This window comes from Asparagus officinalis, chromosome 8 (genome assembly GCF_001876935.1).
Source record: "Asparagus officinalis chromosome 8, Aspof.V1, whole genome shotgun sequence".
Taxonomy (NCBI): domain Eukaryota; kingdom Viridiplantae; phylum Streptophyta; class Magnoliopsida; order Asparagales; family Asparagaceae; genus Asparagus; species Asparagus officinalis.
Window position 1 is genome coordinate 55,109,577 of NC_033801.1, and position 23,500 is coordinate 55,133,076.

A 23,500-nucleotide genomic window follows, 5' to 3' on the forward strand; every position below is an offset into this window, starting at 1 on the left:
AAACTGATTGATAACATCAAATAAAATTGCAACTAATCCTAACTAATCAAAATACTAACCGAAATAAAAATCCCAAGAAAAACTAAATTCGAACCAAATTTCGTAAGGGTTAATTGCAAACTTACCCGCTTAGTGTCACCCAATTGCAAACAAAACCCTTGTAGTTCTATTTGTTGCGAATAGACACCCGGTAGTTCTAGTTATTGTGACTAAACCCCCTGAGTGATTTTTTTACACTTAAAATCATTGAAAATGTTTGAGGAGATGGATAGACTCATTATAGTCCTATTGATGAGCATAGACACCTAATTACTAATTTTTTTTACATTTAAAAGGGTCGAAAAAATCACTAAGGGTGTGTATTCACACTTGGGCCAATACTACGGGGGGCCTATTAGCAACAAGTAGAACGAACGGGAATCTATTCGCAACCTACAGAACTAAAGGGAATCTCTTTGCAATTGAGTGATACTAAAGGGGGTCTGTTCGCAATGATTCGGACTTTGAATTGTTGCATTGCTAATGTAGAAGGTTTAAAGATGGTTCTATTCGACTCTGATGCCAATTGATGAGGAACAGAGAACGATCGATGAGGATTTGCTGTTGGATAATTTAATTTCAATAAGTAAATTGCACTAAACCCCCGTGAAACTTTCAAAATCACTCTAAAACCCCAATAGCTTTTGCAGAAAACCCCCATAAACTTTTAGGTGAGTTACACTATACCCCCATGAACTTTCCAAATGCCTTTTTTAGTTGTTTTGGTTCTAATTTATGGGTGTTATCTACAAAAATAAGTTCATGGGGGGTTTTCTGCAGTTCCAAAAAGTTGTTGGAGGTTTACTGTGGACTCGAAAGTTCACGGGGGTTTATTGCAAAACACTGAAAGTTCATGGGGGTTTAGTGTAATTTACCCTTAATTTTATATGTTGCTCACAAAAACAGATTCAACGTGAATATTTAGCTGATGTCTTGCAGTTTTTCCACAGTCAAAGCAGGAAAAGAAAAAGGGTCCTGGGGGCTGTTCTAGGGTTCAGCTGAAGGTGTGGGGATGTTGGAGGTAGCAAAAGCATGTGCTTGGATGTAAAGAGAGTAGGAAATGGATTCTGGTGGGTTTGGTTGAATGGCTGTATAAAATTTGGAGGGATCTGGCTGCTGCTTGATTGCAGGGAAGGAGGAAGAGGAGAAAAGGGCTGTTGCTGTGAACAAAAGCTTGATTTGTATTGCTGGAAACAGAGGAGGGGGTTGTGTCGAAGATGATTTGGATGTAGGAAAATAAAAGATACAAGATAATTTGAGGGCTTCTAGGCTTCACGCTGACGACACTTCACATGCCACAATCAGAAAACAGCTCACATGCTCAAAAAGGATTTCAAAGCTCATAAAACCATTCATGGTGGTCTATCTCTAAAATAAAGAATGCATGTTATTTATAAAGAAACCTAGCAATAGAAATTAAATCTTAATCCTAACCATAAATAACAAATAATGAAACTAACAAATCAACTAATGAAAAAAAAAATCGACTAACTAGCTAAATATCTAGCCAAATATCCAACAACATTATTCTAATCCTAAGTTTCCTAATTGTAACCATAGTAATTCAGATCCTATAAGTTGCCTTGCATAAAATCTTTCCTTGTTAGAGAAAACTCAACCTCAAGTTTTAATAGGAGTACAATCACTCCTTTGGTTGATGGGAAGAATTCTACCACGGGCTGTAGTAAGGTAATGGATCTGGAATGACAATCTATATCATCGAGTTTTTAGATTTTTGAGGTATCTGGGATTGCACTTCAATGTTAGAATATTGGTTTGGTTTGAGCTAGAGCTTTGGATCTACCTTCTGCTTATTTTTAATTCGGGCTCCTGTTCAGGCTCCACCTCTGGATTTATCTTGGGGTATTCTTCTAGCTCCAGTTTATGCTCACACAATCACAATGGAATATCTTCTGACATGCATTTTCTTCTGGCTTACAAATCTGGCTCAAGCTTTGGTTCAGGTTCAGTCTCCAATTTTGCCTTTGGTTCTAGCTCTTTCTTTCGATTGAACTTAGGTTCAGACTGCAAAGTCCTCATCTGCCCTGAGTCGGGACACTGTTGTTGACTTTGCTTTAGGCTCTGAGGATAAACAAAAATACTTTTAGTTAGAGTTAACAAGAGTATCTCCTTTCCAGAAGATATTTTAGATTCCCGCGAATGGGTAGTTGAACGGTAACTTGAGTAATTTCTAGACCACTATTCTTGAGCTTCTCTCTTGAGCCTACACTGGCATATAAATACTTTTCTATTTCTGACATTTCATAAATAAAAATCATACCCTCTATATCTTGAATCTGGACTTCAAAATCATATGGTTTATATCCATCATATCCATAAAAATAAGATAAGGTACCAATGTCTGATGGATTGAAAACATAACTAATGGTATTTGACCCATGATAAGTATGGGTCCTTCGACTTTGATATCAAATTATGCCAAGCGATGGTGATCGGCTTTGATCGTAGATCAAGATCTGAAAACTAAAGAAAAAAAGAGTAAAACAAAATAAATAAATTGGGAGTTAGGCCAATTTCACATGCATCACCTAACCAGGTTTGGGTTCACGTCTATGTAATCACCCCAAAATCATCTCTCCAAACTCAAATTTTATTCATCAATTTTCTATCCTTCGATTTGAAAATTACAAACTCTTTTATGGGGAAAAAAACTAAGATAACAAAATACTAAGAAGGTAGCAATAAATAAAATCAAAACTGTTAGATAACATCAAATAAAATTGCAACTAATCCTAGCTAATAAAAATACTAACTGAAATGAAAATCCCAAGAAAAACTAAATCCTAACCAAATTTCCTAATCCCAACTCCAAAATATATCCTTATTGTGATGGCTGCGGGTTAATTATTATATGCTTAATTAAAAAACTTGAATTTTGTCCAGAGAAGCTGAAACTTTTTAGTTTTTTTGCTGCTTGTATCATTTTGATGCGTTAGCTCACTATATATCATCTTCTTCTCTTGCTCAATAAACATTTTATTACTTGTACTGTAGCTTTGGAGGTCTTATATCGAAAGGCCCATGGTATTGGTTGGACCGAGCCTTGGTGCTGCAGTTGCAATTGATTTTGCAGCTAATCATCCAGAAGCGGTATTTTTCTATACCTTCCATGCAGTTAATTTGCTTGCAGGTGGTCAGTTAAATTATTTTATTTAAAGAGCGTATCCATGTTTCTCTTGAGATTTTTATGTTAAGGTTCAATGTTAGTTCATTTTCTGTATTCAAAATTATTTTATTAATCCTAATCTAAAATTCTTTTGTTCTATCTTACTTTAACTATCCATTAATTTTATTTCCTCTTTATTAGGTGGCAAAATTGATTTTGATTGATGCAAGTGTATATGCAGAGGGGACAGGAAATCTGAAAAAATTACCTAAACCAATAGCTTATGCTGGAGTAAGATGTTTTACGCTTCCCTCAAATCAGATAAAGTTCTTTTGGATCTGATGCACATGTTTATACTTATGCAAGGCCTGGCATTACTTAGTTCCTGATGATCTGAAATCAAGTTTCACATCACTTTGGAATACAAGTTGTACCGACACACAACATTACAAAGCTAAAATCCAATTGACCATTTTCTCCCATGTGTTAGGTAGCTTTTTTGAAGAGTTTGCCGTTGCGGATGTTTGCAAATTCCTTGGTCTTCAGCAATATTTCGTTTTTCACCTCCCTTGATTGGACAAATGTAAGTATCTTCTGTTAGTTTTTATGGTGTGGAACACAGTTGGAAGTAGTACACTTTCTGCTGCTTTGGTTCCATGCAGATCTTATAATTGTGGTGCATTTACTTCTATTATTCGGTGTTTAGTTGTGTGCTTGATGCCAAGAAGTTTCTCTGTACATTTATAAACTGTAGTGGCTCATTCTGGGATTCATTTGAAATCCTAGAGGTTTGTGCAAACTGATCACGTGTCAGTCAATGGGGGATGATATGTTCGGATGAATAAATATGGTACGATAAATAAGGACAAGAATAAGATGCCACTCTATTCAATAAAATAAAATCTGCCAATTATTTCTCTCAAGTTCAAAGAGTTCAGGTCGTCCCTCTGTGAGTTGTATGAATGAATGCTGCTGCATTATGCTTAAACATAATTTCAAATGATACTGGCAAAAGAAATTAATGTAGAAGCTTTTTTAAGATTTCTGAGAAATAAACAATACCAATATGTTTTGTCACCTTTCTAGCTCCATATTTCAATCAAACCAGTTTTCTATGGAGAAAAACAATTCCATTTTGCTGAAGGTTTAGTATAGTTTGGAAGATGCAGATAGCACCAGCTGGAGAGTATCATAGCAGTACAGTTAGATGCAGATAGCGCCAATCTAAAAGTTGTTGTGGCAACCATTGTAGTACAGCTACTCACCTTAATACTGGCTGCAAAAAACCACAAACTCTTATACAACCATGGATGCTTAGTAACAGATTCAGAAACAAAGAAGAATTGTGAATACGATCTATTTTCCTCTAGACTCAGTCCCAACCTTACAAATGCACTAAATTGATGTTTTTTTTCTGATCGACACTGCTCCTGGTTCCTAATTCCCCCCCTCTAATGTTATGTATATTTTTATATTATTTATTCATAAAGAGGGCTCCTAACCAACAGCTACTCTGTAAAAATTTCTTCTCATCTCAGTGTAACCCATACAAATAACTTATCAGTTTGTGCAATGTAGATACCAGTAATGCTAGTGTGTAAGCAGTATTACACATCAAATTAAGCCTGTAAAAAATGATCATGTGAAGACAAATGATCATGCTTCAAGATATTGTTGGCCATCTCACAACGATTCCAAATGACCATGTTTGGTTCATTAACTTTCATAAATCTTGGTCTTGTGCTTGATTCCTTTTAGAGATATTGTTCTTTTAGAGATTCGTATGTGTTTTGTTATATATCTAGCAGCTAAGAAGTACTACAAGATACCAAATTTGAAATTATGATGTCTTGTTTTCTCAAGGCGTAAATATAGACACTAGTGACAACTGTTGTGCAGGACCCTTTGGACCACAACTTACTCTGGAAACTGCCACATGATGATATCTTAAGGTTCAACCAAAAAAAAAAAAAAACTAATTTAAGAGGTCAGTAATCAAATGAGCAAACCACAACGATTTATTCCAAATGTTTGAGGTCAGCTACATGAATCTTAATTTCCATTCCATTCTGTTATGGGTCATTTCCTCCGTTACGTTAGTCTTAATCATATCCTTTTTAATTGCTTCTAACTAAGTCATTCTAGGTTGATCTTTAGATCTCCTAGCCCCATTAACTTTAATATTATCACTTTTCCTAATCGGTACACTGAGGGGTCTCCGTTGTACATGACCAAACCATCTTTATCTATTCTCTCTCATTTTATCCTTAATAGGCGCCACCTCTAATTTACTACGGATGCATTCATTTCTTATCCTATCTTTTAATGTATACCCGCAAGACCATCGCAACATTCTCATTTCTGCTACACTTATTTTTTGAACATGTTTTTTAATTGCCCAATATTCTGACCCATAAAACATAGTTGATCTTATAATTGTCCTATAAAAATTTTTCCTTTAGTTTCATTGATATTCTACGATTACATAAGATTCCCGAAGCACTCCTCCATTTTAACCATTCCGATTTGATTCGATGCACAACATCATCCTCTATTTCACCATCATGCTTAATGATATATCCTAAATAGCGAAAATGATTATTTTAGGTATTTTTTGGATATCAATATGTATCATAAGCTCTCTTTCTTTCCTAGTTTTATTAAAATTGTATTCCATATATTCTGTTTTTGTTCTACTAATTCTAAAACCTTTAGACTCAAGAGTATGTCTTAATATTTCTTCTTTAAAAATAATGCCTCTTCTAGTTTCATTAACTAAAACTATATCATCAGCATATAACATACATCATGGGATTTCATCCTGAATATGCTTAGTAAGTTGGTCCATAACTAGTGCAAAAAGATAAGGATTTAAAGCTGATCCTTGATGTAAACCTATAGTAATAGAAAATAGTTTAGTCTTTCATTTATTAGTTCTTACTCTAGTTGTTACTCTATTATACATATCTTTAATCACATCAATATATATACTAGATACATGTTTTTTCTATCACCCACCACATTACCTCTCTAGGTACTCTATCATAAGCTTTTTCTAGATCGATAAAATCATATGTAGATTCTTTCTCTTCTTTCTATATCTCTCCATCAACCGCCTCAAAATATGTATAGGTTCCATAGTTGACCTCCCAAGCATAAAACTAAATTGATTTTCAGATATACATGTCTCTTTTCTTAGTCTTTGCTCAATTACCCTCTCCCAAAGTTTCATAGTATGGCTCATGAGTTTTATAATATCATGTGGTCCTACGGCTCGTCCACTTTTCATTTTTAGAGCATCTTTAACCTCGCTAATCCTAATTTTCGACAATATCTATAGTTTCTATCATTCACTATATGGTCAAAATCTCTATTTTGCTCACTTGTTTGGTTATCATTAAACAATTGATAAAAATAGCCCCTCCACCTCTCTTTTATTTCCCCGTCGGTCAGTAAAACTCTTTGATCCTCATTTTTAATACACCTAATATTACTCAAATCCTACTCTTTCTTTTTCATATCTTAGCAAGCTTATATATATCTTTCTCTCCCTCATTAGATTCTAACTTCTTAGAAATTTTTTTATAAGCTTTGTATTTATTTTTGTAGAAAAATGGATCAAATTATGTAAATAAATTAGGAAGATTATTTTATTTGAAAAGATTAGATTAGATTTAGTTGTAGTTTTTTTTCTAATTTATTATTTGTAATCTAGGTAGTTTCCTGTTTTATTAGAATTCCTAATTTAAAGGAATTCAGTTTCCTATTTTGGTGGATTTGTATGCTAGCCACTCGTTCTACTATATTATGGTGTAATTCTCTTGTTTAAAATAAGAAGAAAATTCACGATTTCTTCATGGTATCAGAGCTAGCTTTCTGAGCCCTAATTCTTTTTCATTCCTCTTCGTCTGGCCTTTCATTCATCTGGCCGATTCTCTCCCATGACCAAATACGACATGGCTTCACAATCTAATTCTTCGGAAGTTACTTATAGATCCGAGCCCAGTTCTCCTGTTCCCGCAATTACCGATTCTTCTCCACACCTTGTCACGAATCACAAACTCCATGGCTAGAATTTTCTGCAATGGTCCTAATCTATGTTCATGTTTGTCTGCGGCAGAGGGAAGGATGAACATCTCACTGGTGAAACGGCTGCAACAGAGGCTACGGATCCCACATATAGATCCTGGAAAACTAAATATCACCTAGTCATGTCGTGCCTAATAAATTCTATGACCACTGAAGTTGGAGAAAACTTTTTGCTCCATAGGACAGCTAAGGAGATATGGGAGGTAGCACATGAAACGTATTCTAACACAGAGAATACTTCTGAATTGTTTGAGGTTGAAACACGTCTGTACAACCTGAAACAAGGGGATATGAGTGTTACTCAATATTTTAACACCCTTACTCGCTGTTGGTTACAATTGGACTTATATAAGATCCATCCTTGGAAGTGTGCTAATGATTCTGCACTATATAGGCAGATTGTTGAGCAAAAGCGAATGATCAGATTTCTTCTTGGCCTTAACAAAGACCTAGATGAAGTCAGAGGGAGAGTTATGGGGATTAAACCCTTTCCCACTATCTGGAGGTATTTACCGAGGTCCGAAGGGAGGAGAGCAGAAAGAAATTGATGCTGCTAGATGCTAATATCACCCTTGCAGTTGAAGGTTCAGCCCTATACACTCATAGTTCATCACAGAACAATAGAGCTGACAAAGGACGTCCATGGTGTGATCATTGTAGGAAGCTTGGACATGTAAAGGCAACTTGCTGGAAGTTGCACGGCAAACCTGCAGATTGGAAGCCGTCTAGTGGTCTACATGATAGGGAAACCCGTGCAAACGTTGCTGCTACACCTGACAACAATGCAGAAGATAGTCCATTCACCAGAGAGCAAATTAAGGCACTGCAAAAAATGTTCAGTCAAGCTTCTATCTCTAACCAAGCATCTCCATTCACTGTCGAGCAACACATCAGTTTACTAGCTCACTAAGGTAATCAGTCCCTCGTTTTTAGTGTTCAAAACAATCAGTTAAAACCATGGATAGTTGACTCATGTGCCTCGGACCATATGACTGGAGATCTCAGTATTCTCACAGACTTTCGGCCTTGCACCAATCATTCAGGAGTCAGAATTGCAGATGGGTCACTTTCCCCAGTTGTAGGAACCGGATCAGTTCATTTAACAGAGGATTTTCATCTTTCATTTGTTCTTTATGTTCCAAAATTGAACTGCAATTTACTTTCCATCAGTCAACTCACTCGGGACCTCAATTGTGTTACTAAATTCCATTCCAATTTTTGTGATTTTTAGGTAGTGGATTCGGGGAAGGTGATTGGCAGTGCTGATATGCATGGTGGTCTATATCTGTTCAAACAAAAGAATCTCCCAAGTAGACAAGTCCATCGGTCAAGTTGTGTTTCAGAGTCCAGTCCAAAGTCTAAGTTTGCTTCCAATTCTGAGTCTGTTTTTAGTTCCAATCTATGTTACACGGGTACTTCATTATTGAAGCCGTACCCGTACCGGACACGTACCCGACACTTTCCCGTACCCAAACTTCATGGACACTTCTTGAATATATGCATGCATTTATTACAACATGTACTCAATTATATGATATATGTGTTAATTTAAAACACTTGTCAAAGACTTTATGGACGTAGAGCTTACACTTTACATCCGTCTTTTGAAACTAATGGGATACGGGTCGGGTTCGTTTCAGTCCATACCCAAGTTCAAAACTATATAGTTAATGAGTTGTTTAGATGTCTAGTAAAAAATGAGTAGTTTACAATTCACGATAGTCAATATGATAAAATAAACTCAAAAATGTGATCGAAATTTTAATTCTAATGACACATGAAGCAGAAAAAAATTATCTCATGTACATTATTAATTCAATATATATATGTAGTTTGAACCCGTACCCAACATTTTACAGTTTTGTCGTGTCCCCTACCCGTACGGTGGTACCCGTACCAGTACCAGTTTTCATGCAACTTAGCTCTAGGTAATAATATTAGTTCTAAATTTTTAATTAAAGCAAAAATAGCTCTCTACTCTATTTCCTATGCAAGGAATATAGTTTTAACTTTTGGAATATTGATCTAAAGTTAATTATTTTATATATATATAGCCGTGTCCCCGTACCCTACTTTTTACAAATTTGCCGTGTTCCGTACCCGTACCCATACCCGCACCCGCACCCGTACCCGTACCTAGGCAACATAGGTTCCAATTCTATGTCTGTTTTAGTTGATAGTCAGGTCATGTTATGGCATTATCGCCTTGGTCATCCAAACTTTGCTTATGTTGAAAAATTGTTCCCTCATTTGTTCATCAATAAAAATTCCAAATTTTATCAATGTGAAATTTGTCAACTAGCAAAGCACACTAGACATGTATATTCAAGTTTACATTACAAACCCTCACATCATTTTTCTGTGATCCATAGTGATATTTGGGGACCCTCACGTGTGAAAAGTATCAATGAGACTAGGTGGTTTGTAACATTCATAGATGATCATACAAGAACCACTTTGGACCTTCCTTATGAAAGAAAAATCCGAAACAACCACCATTTTCTAATCATTTCATACTATGATCTCTACTCAATTCAAAGCCAAATACAGGTCCTAAAAACCGACAATGCTAAAGATTACTTTAATTCCATCCTTAGCTCTTACTTGTCAAAGCATGGTATAATTCATATAAGTTCTTGTGTTGACACTCCACAACAAAATGGAGTGACTGAAAGAAAAAACAGACATTTGCTTGAGGTAGCCCGTGCCACTATGTTTACCAATAACGTCCCTAAACATTTTTGGGGGGAAGCCATACTCACAACCACATATCTCATAAATAGAATGCCTAGTCGTGTCCTAAAATTTCAAACTCCTCGTCATGTCCTCACTACCACACATTAATATATCCTAGCTTTCACATTCGACCTACCTCTTAAAGTCTTTGGTTGTTCTTCCTTTGTTCATATCCACCACAGTCATCACACCAAACTTGATCCCAAATCTCTCAAGTGTATTTTCCTTGGTTACTCCTCACATCAAAAAGGTTACAAGTGTTATTCTCCCATTACCAGGAAAATATATAATTCCATGGATGTAGCCTTCTTCAAGAATCAACCTTACTTTCCCAAATCCAACATTCAGGGGGAGAATTCAAGGGAATATCAGACTTGGGATCTCCTCCAAGACACTCAAGCCAGTTTCACTCCACAAAATCAACCTTTAAATCCAAATTCAGCTCTTGTTACTGCCATTGTTCCTACCCGAACAATCCCGGTTCTGACACCTGAACAGAACCAACATTCACTCCAGAAGCAGACCCAACAGCCTTACATCCACCACAACGTAACACTCACAATACTGAACTTCGTGTCTATAGAAGGAGAAGACTAGCCGAGCACACAGAAGGAACTATGCAAACTCAGCATTCTCAATCACAAGAACCAAATCCCACTGCATTCGATGATCGTAATGGTATGGATTCATCTCCTCATCACACTCTTGCTCCTATGATTGATGACTCAAATTTGCCTATTGCTCATAGGAAACGGGTTCGTGGGTGCACTAAACACCCCATTGAGAGATATGTAGCATATGAAAAATTATTACCATCCTACAAGGCCTTTGTCACTAATCTGGATAGTGTGAAGGTACCTGAATCAATTCAAGAAGCCTCATGAGCCCAGCATGGAAGAAGACAGTTCGAGCTTTGAAAAAGAATAACACATGGATCCTTACAGAGCTCCTACCGGGCAAGAATCCAGTTGGATGCAAGTGGATATTCACGATTAAGTATAAAGTTGATGGAAGCATAGACAAATTCAAGGCAAGACTTGTGACAAATGGGTTCACTCAATCTTATGAGATTGATTACCAGGAGACTTTTGCACCTGTGGCTAAACTTAACACAGTTCAAGTTCTACTTTCCCTTGCAGTAAATCAAGATTGGCCATTATATCAGCTTGATGTTAAGAATGCGTTTCTAAATGGGGATCTTGAAGAGGAAGTCTACATGACCATACCTCTTGGACTAGAAAGCATGTCAAACCATAGATTAGTTTGTAGATTGAAGAAGTCTTTATATGGCTTGAAGCAGTCTCCTCGTGCATGATTTGACAGGTTTACTAAGACTGTGATAGCTAATGGATATCAGCAGTGTCAGGCAGATAATACACTCTTTGTTAAAGGTGTAGCTGGAGGGAATATTGCCATCCTCATAGTCTATGTAGATGATATCATCTTAACATGAGATGATTCAAAGGAGATTCTCAACCTGAAAAGGTTACTGGCAACAGAATTTGAGATCAATGATCTCGGAACACTAAGGTATTTTCTAGGAATGGAAGTGGCCTAGTCAAAGGAGGGGATTGTTATATCCCAAAGGAAGTACATCTTTGATTTGCTAAGTGAAACAAGTTTACTTGGATGCAAGCCTGCCGACACACCTATGGATTCAACCAAAAGTCTAAGCAGAAGTGAAAAAAACAGTCCTGTTGACAAGGGAAGGTATCAAAGGTTGGTTGGAAAACTCATCTACCTATCTCACACTAACCTTGATATTGCTTATTCAGTCAGTATAGTTAGTTAACACATGAACAATCCAACTGAGTATAATTTAGAGGCAGTAAATATGATTTTGAGATATTTGAAGATGACTCTTGGACACGGTTTACTCTTCAAAAAATGTGAAAACCGTGAAGTGGAAATCTATACTGATGCTAGCTGCGCAGGAGAACAAACTGATAGAAGATCAACTACTGGCTACTGCTCTTATGTATGGGGAAATTTTGCCACTTGGAGAAGCAAAAAAAGTCTATGGTATCATGGAGTAGTGCAGAGTCAGAATACCGAGCACTTGCTCTTGGAATATGTGAGGGAATGTGGCTACAGAGATTACTAAGAGAACTCAAGGTAGAAGTACAAGCCTCAGTCAAGATGTACAGTGACGGTCAAGCAGCTATTAGCATAGCCAAAAACCCTGTTCATTATGATAGAACGAAGCACATTGAGATCGATCGATACTTCATATCGGAGAAGGTCAACGATGGAATTGTTCAACTTAGCTATATTCCAACAAAATAGCAGATTACTGATGTTCTCACTAAGGCACTTCCAAGAGTCAGTTTTGATGAATTGAACTCTAAGCTTGGTTTGTATAACATATACAACCCAACTTGACGGGGAGTGTAGAAAAAGGGATCGAATTATGTAAATAAATTAGGAAGATTACTTTCTTTATTTGAAAAGATTAGATTAGATTTAGTTGTAGTTTTTTTTTCTAATTTATTATTTATAATCTAGGTAGTTTCCTGTTTTATTGGAATTCCTAATTTAAAGGAATTCAGTTTCCTCTTTTGGTGGACTGGTATGCCAGTCACTCGTTCTACTATATTAGGATGTAATTCTCTTGTTTAAAATAAGAAGAAAATTCACGATTTCGTCATATTTCACTAACCGCTTTTTTTGCTTCCTTCATTACAAGTTTATATTTTTCTAAGTTTTCCCTACTCCACTTTTTATATAAAGTTTCTTCTCTCTAATAACCTTTTGCACACTCTCATTCCATCATCAACTCTCATTACCGTCTAATCTACAACCTTTAGACTCTCCTGGTATATCTTTAGTCACTTTCCTAATGCACGAAGACATGCTATTCCACATAATATTAGTCTTATTATCTATGTTCCATATATCTTCTTTCATTATCTTATCTTTAAATTGTATTAAATTCTCTCCTTTTAAATTCCACCATTTAGTTCTTAGTCTTTTTTTTACGTTAGTTTTTCTACTCTACTTTTTAATAGATATGTCTAAGACCATCAATCTATGTTGTGTACTTAAACTCTCTCTTAGTATAACTTTATAATCCTTGCATATTAGCCTATCCGCCGTTCTAGTTAGAAAAAAGTCTATTTGACTATTATTAAAACCACTTTTAAAGGTTATTAAGTGTTCATCCATTTTCTAAAAAGTGTATTTGCTATTATCAAATTATATGATATTGCAAATTCTAAAATTGATTTACCCATATCGTTCTTATCTCCATATCCGAAACCTCTATGTATTCTCTCATATCTGTTATTATCCTTACCAATATGCCCATTAAAATCCCTTCCTATAAGTAATTTCTCTCCAAATGAGATTCCTTGTACTAATTTATCTAAACTATCCCAAAATTCCCTTTTAGTACATCTGTCAAGCCTATTTGTGATGCGTAAGTACTAATAATATTAATAACCTTTACACCTAAGATAATTTTTATTAGTATTATTCTATCTCCAACTCTTCTTACATCGACAACACTTTCTTTTATTATATTATCTACAAGAACTCCAACTCCATTCCTATTCTTCTCTTTTCCCGTATACTAAAGTTTATATCCGATCTTTTTGTTTTTCAATTTCTCTAGATTTTTCACCTATCCATTTAGTTTTTTGTAAACAAATTATATTTATCTTTCTTCTAATCATGACATCCACTAAATCCATTGTTTTTGCGGTAAATGTACCTATATTCCAAGTAGCTAATCTAAATCCATTTTCCTGTAAAAGTCTCCTACCATTTTCCCTCTTAAACCGTTCTAGTCTATGCCTAATACTATTAGGTACCCTATTAGAGGATTGTAGATTCTTAGAACACCCTTGCTTACTTGTCATTATACTGGGGTGACATTGATGTAATGCGTCGCTTCCGAGGGACGTCCTAGCAAACCATCCTTACTTATCATTGCATCGGGGTGGGATCGATGCAACGCGTTGCGGTGGGGACGCCCCAACGAGTATATAATAGGATTCATATTTCATATGGATCCAACTATGTTTTACGCTGGTTATTGGCTACCTAACATAACCCTCATTTATCCTGATTTGGGACGTACAGTGCTGACAAACAGCACTGACGGAGTTAATCAAATGAGCAAACCAAATATGTTAATTGAGCTTCCAAGAAACACAAAGAAAGTACCTGAACCTAAAGAACCAATTCAAGAGGTCATTTCTACCTGGTTCTTTCAGGGTTTTTTTTATGGCATATAAGTATTGACACAACCAATTCAAGAGGTCATTTCTACCTGGTTCTTTCAGGGGTCTTTTATGGCGTCTAAGTATTGATACTCCTTGTTTTCTGCATCAACAGCTTTGGAGTACGATCATACTATTCAAAACTTCCTTTGTCGTGCATTTCCTGTTTTCTGCATACACATTCCTCTATCTCCAATTTTTTTGGTTTCCTCATGTTCCTGGTTCAGTGGAATTTCTATTGGGAAGTAGAACCTAATGCTATCTGACAGTTTCACCTGCATCTCCATCCCTGTAGTATTCAATAGGAAAGTGATACATGAATGTGGATATAGTTTGAAAAGAACATAAACATTCTTAAGTTGTGAAAATGACCTTCAAGTGAAAGGAAATGTAGATAATGAGTATTCCTAGAATGCAAGGAAATTGCTTGATCAAGCATATGCTATGGCGCCCTTTCTTAGATTTACTAAGTTATCTTAAACTGAATGTTAGTCTGTTGAACATATTTTATTAATACTCAGTAACTTATAGTGTTGCTGTTCAAGTTAGATGGCTCATCACATACTTCCTCGCTAATAATACTTTTGTGGTTTCCATGTGTGTGCATGCAAGCATGTGTTTGTGTGAATTTGTATGTATGTAAATGTGTTTATGCAATGTTAGTTATTGCGTGTGTGCATGAATTTGTTAGGCTGCATGTGTTCTTGTGAGGGAGGGATGCAAGGGCGGATCCAGGTAGGTGCCCATGGGGCCATGGCCCCCCTTGAAACTTGAAGTTTTTCCGTATACATCATTAAATTATGCATATTTCCAAAAAGACCTCTAAATTTCATTTGCAAACCAATCTTCTGGAATTATCAACTTTGGAAATTGATACGCTCCAATAGCTCCAATATTAACAAATAAAAAATTTGTTGGATATTATGAATAAATAGTTGACTATTTTGTTGATATTCTTATATTTCAGTCACAAATTAGCCTATCAAAGTTAATGTTTTGTTGATTTGGGGGTAGTATTTTTTTTCCCTTTAAAGTTGATGATTTTAGGGTAGTTTTACAAATACCAAGATTTGGTGGTAGTTTTCAAATACTGAGATTTGAGGAGTATTTTGGCAAATGTACTGATGTGTGTGTGTGTGTATGTACAAAACCCAAAAAGAACATCGAGGTTCTCATGACAACTTCACCTAGTGACCCATTGAAATCACTCTGAAACCTTGAAATAATTTTCGTATCATGATTCTTCAAGATCACCAAGTAATCTTTTGTTAGTTAGAGTTGTTGGATATTATGATATAACATAATTGTGCCCCCAGAAACTGATTAGCTTAAGCTTTTGGTAAAATGGTTACCAGCAAGAGCTTTCAGTGCGAATGCAAAATAACTTAATTTAAGCTTATCCTGATGGCAACTGTTGTTTTATCTTTAAGATTTTCTTTTTCCTGACCTTGTGCCTTAAATAAGTTTTGTCTCGTTTCTAGAGTGTGTTCTTGCATCTTTGAGATGGCCAACATGGTACGTTTTCATTGTCTGCTAGTTCTCTCATACACATACATTCATGGGAAAACATGTAAACATACACATGCATTCATGGGAACACATGTCAGCATACGTATACCGGCACAAATAGTAGGCAAGTGATTCTTGCTGTTAATTCTATGGAATCTTGAGTTAGTCCTTTGTTAGTTGCATACTTCTAATTTCAATTTAGCTGTAAAGCATGATTAATTGTGGATCTGTAAAGTAATAAATCCCTTTTGATTTCAGATTGGTCGGCTCCACTGCTTACTACCCTGGTGGGAGGATGTGACTGTTGATTTTATGATTAGTGGGGGTTATAATGTTGGCCATCAAATAAAGCAGGTAATTCGTTGTATGGAGTATCTCATGCCAAAGGATATAGCACAGGCATTGGTGCACCATTATCTAAACTGATGAATTATACTACCAAAAGAATAGAAAATCTTCAAATGCATCAGCTATATTAGGAAAATACTGAAATGTTGTTGCTATTCTCGGAAGCAATGCATCATAAGTTATATCTTTAACTAGAGAGAAAGTATATTATAATTTTAAAAATTCAATGGAGATTTTGGCCTAATCAATGTGATTTTTAAAAATACAATTCTCAATTGTGATGTTATATTATATATTATATATATAATATATATATATATATATATATATATATAAGGATGCTAGAGAAGAGCTGGCAGCTCTTCCCCGTGAGCTGCCGGGTGTATGACATGTGAGCCCCTAACACCGAGTGTGAAGTAGGGGGCCCACATGTCATGGACCTGTCTAGCTCAATGGGGGAGAAAAGCCTGCCAGCTCTTCTCCATTTTTCTGTATATATATATATATATATATATAAATATATATTATATATAATATATTATATATATATATATATAATATATATGAGAAATATGGGTATGCTTGGTACCAAGCACAAAATTTTATGCTTAGTAGTGATGTGTACATCCCCATCCACTCACTACCCATGTGAATTTGTTCCCACATTAGAATGAGTGGAGAGGGATTTGACACGCTCACTACCAAGCATAACTTGTGCTTGGTACCAGCATACCCAGTAATTTTTCTCTTATCTCTCTCTCTCCTAATATCTATATATATTATATATATAGATATATATATATATTATATATATATATATACTAATATATAATATATAAGATAGGATGATGGTATGAGATTGGACTTATTTGCCCTATAATAACTATTAGGAAATAGAGTGCTAGGTCACCTTTGATCGTGACTAGCAGTGAGCGCTCACCACATGCTATCGCCTTGGTAACCATTTAACAAAATGCAGCCGCCCACTTATTCCTTTATTTCCATAAATATATATATATATATATACTATCATATATATCACTTAACTATACATAATATAGTATTAATATATTCAATCTATATATATATATATATAAAAATACTAATATACTTAATAGATAGATATATATATATATATATATATATATATATAGTGATATATAGTTATACATTGTGGTATATTACATATACATATACTTGTATGTATGTAATAGAATGCGAAAACACAAACGATACATTTAATTTGAAATAATAGATGCCAAACACACCCAAATGATACTTAAGGGCTTCATACCTCAAAGGGGCAAATCACATGCCAGAGAACACTTCACATGCTCAAGAAAGAATTCCCATAGTTCATTTCTTTTATTAATCAATGTCTGATTTGTCTGAGAGAATTACAACTTTCTTTATAGAGAAAACAAAGTCTTGATAGCAAATCAAATCCTTATCAAATAATAATAAAAGGTAAAAAACAATAAAAACTCTAACAAAATGAAATCTCAGAGATACTAAAAATCATAAATCAAGTCCTAAGGAAATCTTATCTAAAAACGGAGATTACATCAAATATTATTAAAATAATAAAGATTCTAGTAAGTCCTAAAACTTTTGATCAACGGCCACTAATAATCCTTCTTCACTACCGTTTACGAATTTCCCTTAGGGGGGGGTTATTGGTTGGGACAAATTGGAGCTAAGTGGGAAAAGTGTTTCAACGGAACAATTTTACCCTTTTGGGATATTTTGAGTGGGGTAAAGTGGGATAAAGTGGGATAATGGGATAATTTCAGCATTTGATTTGACAATTCATGTGGGATAATTGATGATGTGGTACCTTATTAAAATATAATTTTATCTATTAATTATTTCTAAATTAACTTATCCAATTGGTTTAGTATATTATTTAGTATATTATTATAATATAAATATTATTTTACTTTATATTAAAATATAATATATTGTACTATACTTACAAATTACTATTATTAATTATTATATTGTATTGTATTATATTATATTAGCATGCTATACTATATATAATAATCATAATATTAATATATATCAATATATTTAATAATATTTTAGATAATATATATGTTATATAATACACTTATGATTTATATACAAAAAATATAATATGCTATACAATAATTATCTATTAACATTATATTATATGCTAGCATATTATATAACTAACTGATATTAATTATATGAATAATATATTTAATATAATATTTTAATATATCATAATTTAATTTATATATTGATGATATATAGTATCCATAAAGTATAATTGTACTTTATCATAAATATATTAATATTTTACTTTATTCAATTGTAAATATTTTTAAAATATTATATTAAAAATTATTACTTATATTATATATATATATAACTTATATATATATATATCTATATATATAACATGATAATTACAATAATATATATTAATAGGTATCATGTTACTCAGTTATAATATATCTATATTATTTCAACTATTAGTATTATAAAATAGTTATATCATAATATTTTACTAATATTTTATAATTATTTAATATATTTATAAAGATACTGTGCATATATATAATAACTCATACTAATTTTTATAAATATTATATAATAATATATTATACTAGATAATATATGATCATTACATATATATATTTATAATAATACATTATACTATAATTTCTAATTAATATATCAGATGAGTATATTACATACATATATTAATATAGTGTTTATCTAAGAATATTATATATATGTTATTAAAATTTTAATATATGTTATTAAAATATTATATGATATTATAATAAATACGTTATACTATAATTACTAATTAATATTATATAATAATATATTACATAATATTATTAATATATGTTATTAAAATATTATATAATATTATAATAAATACGTTATACTATAATTACTATTATATAATATTATTAATATATGTTATTAAATTATGTTATTAAAATATTAATATATGATATTTTATATATCATATCATATATTTATAATATAATTAGCATGTATTAGTTAAGTAATACCAAAATATTTTAAAATTATCCTAATTGCCTTCAAAGTGGAACAACATTGTTCCAATATGGAGGATGGGGTAAATTTGGGGTAATTATGAGGAATGGATAGATGGGATCTTTATATAGTTGGTGTAATTTAGAGGAAAGTGGAGTATTTGTCCCCCAATTATCCCAACAAACCAATAACACCACAAAGTTACTCCAGTTCCAATTACCCCAATGAATAACATCAAAAAGTGATGTTCCAAAAATTATTCCATTATCCCCCAAATTACACCAATGAATAACCCCCCTTAACACTTACCCTTACCTTTACCTGTAAAGGCGTAGAGCCAGGAACTTTATAATAGTGTTGTCATGTGAATGTCTATAAAAACCAATATTCCAATTTTTCTCGCACATATCATATATTTCACTAAGTATAATTACAATTGATCCTACATCTTCATGTTTGATAAAGTTGCATTATAGTTTGATTCAAAATAGCACCAAATACATCTTCTTCAGTGTAATTTACTAAAGTGTCGTGCATCCACAGATCTCTCTTTCAATTATGCAGACGATTCTTTACAATTTTCATTGCAGCAAATGATCTTTCAGCGGAAGTTGTTATAATTGATGATATTAATTCTAAGTTACTAAGAAAATATATCATGAATGCACAACAATTTTTTTGTTTATAATAAAGTAATGCTCTCTTTGATACATATAGCCTTTTAAATTAATAGGTCATCTTTATGTAGAATCACTTTATTTTGGGCTAGGGCAATTTGGAGTTAGTAGGTCACGCATTTTGGTTTAATGGTAGCACTTTGTAATTGGTCATATATTAAGCTATGTTTTCTTTTATAATATACAGTGGTGTCACGTGACACCACCCTATTGTATGTAGAACAGCCCATACCCTACCTGTACTCGTTTCCAATGTAACATATGTATGTATGTATGTACGTTTCATGCGTGCTTACATGCATTTGTCTATATATCTATTCACACAGAGACACACATTCGTTCAACGTTTTAACTGTGGAATGTTAATGTCGAAGGTATCCTAACATTATATTTAGACAAAAAGTATGCCAGTATTTTCTCTGACACTTATGTTAAATAATTATGCATAATGTTTATTTTATTGCGACATCCCTTGCCTATGGTCCCTTAGGATTCACCAAGCCTGCATGCCAATGTTCTGCGTATATGTGTAAGTGTCTGCACTTCTATTATTGTCATTGCCACACCCTTGGCCCGCAAGCCCATTGGCCCGATGTAAATCGTGGGACTCACTGAGTGCAACACATGGTTCTGCTCAATCGACTACCAAAATTGACTAGTCAATGTTATAGTAGCCTCTCAAGGCCAATCATTTAAATCATTCAATCATTCAATCAATATCCGATGTGGAACTATATATTAGGGTCTCATAATCACCCCACCTTAAATACGCGACATGCTCGTCACGACATGATATTAGTCCGTTCTAATATCACCACCAGGTAATGTGAACTTTAGAGGTGGCTCCAACGGCCTCGATGTAGCACTTAGTCAGTATAACACTTAGTTCCATATTTCCGGCTGGCTAACTGCTCTGATTCTATTTATCAAACCCCTGGGCCGCAAGCCCGTTAGTGTGGTATAAGTCGTAGCACCCCTGGAGTGTGACACATAGTTGGCTCAATCCACTATGAAAATTGACTAGTTAATGTTACACTTGGTTCTCAAGGTCCTTCATTTAAACCATTCAATCATTCCATCAATATTTGATGTGGAAAACTATATCTTGGGGTATCACAATCATGTTTGTATCACATATGTATCTCTGTCCTTGGTAGCCTAGGCTCTTGAAGGTTCATTGTATCCATGCATTTGGGCTTGCTGTTTTTGTTTCCCATGTTTGTTCTGCATAAATAGTTTGAAATATTAAATTCATTCATTTGATTCCATGTTGTGAATAGTATTATCAAGATCAGTAGCTTCCATGTTATGGTTTGAAATACTATTATCAAGTTCAGTAGCTTTCATTTGTTTTATGTTATTGAAGTTCAATAGTGAATAGTATTATCAAAGTAATAATTACTTTCCATGTTATGAATATGAAAGGATACACAACTTTGTAAGCATCCATGACGAGAATAATTGTGGTTTCTACAGGTTAAACAGAAAACACTTATCATATGGGGAGAGAATGATCAAGTTATCAGTAATATACTAGCCCAGGTTTGTTTCTCTCTAAAATCCAACTTTCATGTACTTAGTCGGTGTGAAAAATCTAGAAGAAGTGTACTGTACTGTACTTAGTCAGTGTGATAATACCCAAAAAGAAGTAATGGGCATCTAGAAGAAGTGTACTGTACTATTTGAGGAGGTATTACAGTCTCAGTAAAAGTGAACTAGTAGAAACGATGAGAACAAATATTGATAAGTGCGAGATTTAGATAAATATCGTCGTCTCGAAATTGTAGAGTTGAAAATGTTACCGTCTTGATTATCGACCAGATTCACTGGCTCCTCTATCCGTTTGCTGTCGAACCCTTGATTGCCAAGAGGAAATGAGAGTACAATTCACAACTCAAACATCTCTAACTCACAATTTTAGCATTTTGTAGGATCGATTTCTCTCTATTTTTACATCACGGTTTCATTAGGATGAGTGAGTTTCTAAAATAGACTGCTCGCTTGCACTTTATCCCACGATATTGTGCTCTCTAAATGATGGGTTTAGTGGGCTAGTTGTTTTACTGCCAAGAGAGTGGGCATGCTGTTATGGGCGCTTCAACTCTCCCACGTCCTACATCTCCCACTCGCACATAACACGCATGACCAGCCTCCTTCACCTGGCAATACCCCAACTTTGAGTCATGTTCATACAGACAAATGAGTCATGTGACCTAGCAGATACACCTGCACTTAGGAGCTCCAAACTAGAAACCCGTTCAGGTGAGGATGAAGACATCTGTTGGGGATTTTATGAAGATTAATCTGCGGAATTAAACTCTAAACGAATAACGTCACCAATGAAAAATATCACAAGCAAACAAACTCCAAGATTTAACGTGGTTCGGCAAATCGTGCCTACGTCCACGGGGCAATCTAGAGAGAAATATTTCACTATGAATCAAGAGTACAATCCCTCCAAGTTATACCTGAACTTGAGGATTAAATCACAAGAGTAAAATACAGTGTTATCTCTAGGACACTAAAACCCTAAAACATATCTCACCAAAAATCTTCAACTCCCGTGGAGAAATCAGCACCGTACCCTCGACGGCGTCGTCGTTCTGAAGACAACAGCTTTTGAATCACTGCGTTCGGACACCCGAGCTATCCGGAATTTGAACTTTTCTCTTTTTCTCTCTCTTTTCTCTCTCTCCTCGCGACAATGTAGCAAACCCGCGGTTACTGTACCACCAAAGAACTTTTCACCCGAAAATTGTTCATATAAAAATTGATCTCAGGGCTCTCTTATATAGAATTCTCCAAACCTATTCCTATTTCAAACAGATTATTCAAATCCTCTTCTAAATAGAGTTCTAATCCATGTAGACTTTTTATAGATAGAATTCTAATTCATGTAAACCTCCTCATGTGGGCCTCATCTTGGAATGAATCCACAACAATCTCCCCCTCCAGCCCAAAGAGGGGATATGCCAATCTTTAACTCCTCAACGAGAGTTCATGCTGGCTAATCGTCGACACAATTCAGTCTTCTCTCTGGAAACGGTTTTCGTTAAAAAATCTGCTGGATTTTCATCTGTGTGAATCTTCTGTAACTTCAGCTCCTCTTTCTCAACAATTTCTCTAAGCCAATGATATCTCACATCAATATGTTTCGTCCTGGAATGAAATGTAGAATTCTTGCTCAAATCAAGAGCACTTTGACTATCAATGAAGATTTGATAATTGTCCTGCTGTAAGCCTAACTCCTGCAGAAATCTTCTCAACCAAATCATCTCTTTATCGGCTTCTGCAGTGCAATATATTCCGTCTCTGTTGTAGATAAAACAACACATTTCTGCAACCTGGACTGCTAAGATAATGCCCCCCCTGTAAAAGTGAACAACCAACCTGAGGTAGACTTCCTGTGATCGAGATCACCTGCCATATCCGCATCTGCAAAACCATGTAATACTGCCTTCGGACTTCCAAAACTCAAACACAATCTGGAACTGTCTTTTAAATATTTTAAGATCCACTTTACACATTCCCAATGAACTTTCCCTGTATTGGAAAGAAACCTGCTCACAACGCTAACTGCATGAGCTATATCTGGCTGAGTGGAAACCATGACATACATCAAACTCCCTACAGCGGAAGAGTAAGGAATATTCTCTATCTTACTCTTTTCCTCATTTGTAGTCGAGCAAAATTTCTTGCTAAGCTTCAAA

General features: G+C 34.5%; 1 protein-coding gene across 1 annotated transcript in view; it reads left to right on the top strand.

Moving 5' to 3' along the window:
- Window positions 1-23,500, top strand: part of LOC109821262 (2-hydroxy-6-oxononadienedioate/2-hydroxy-6-oxononatrienedioate hydrolase-like) — a 96,588-nt gene that overhangs the window by 45,928 nt on the left and 27,160 nt on the right. The window contains exons 8-12 of the mRNA XM_020387444.1: window positions 3,055-3,150; window positions 3,368-3,457; window positions 3,657-3,749; window positions 15,982-16,077; window positions 21,267-21,332. Of these exons, the coding sequence (XP_020243033.1) occupies window positions 3,055-3,150; window positions 3,368-3,457; window positions 3,657-3,749; window positions 15,982-16,077; window positions 21,267-21,332 (441 nt within the window). The remainder of the gene's footprint in view (window positions 1-3,054; window positions 3,151-3,367; window positions 3,458-3,656; window positions 3,750-15,981; window positions 16,078-21,266; window positions 21,333-23,500) is intronic.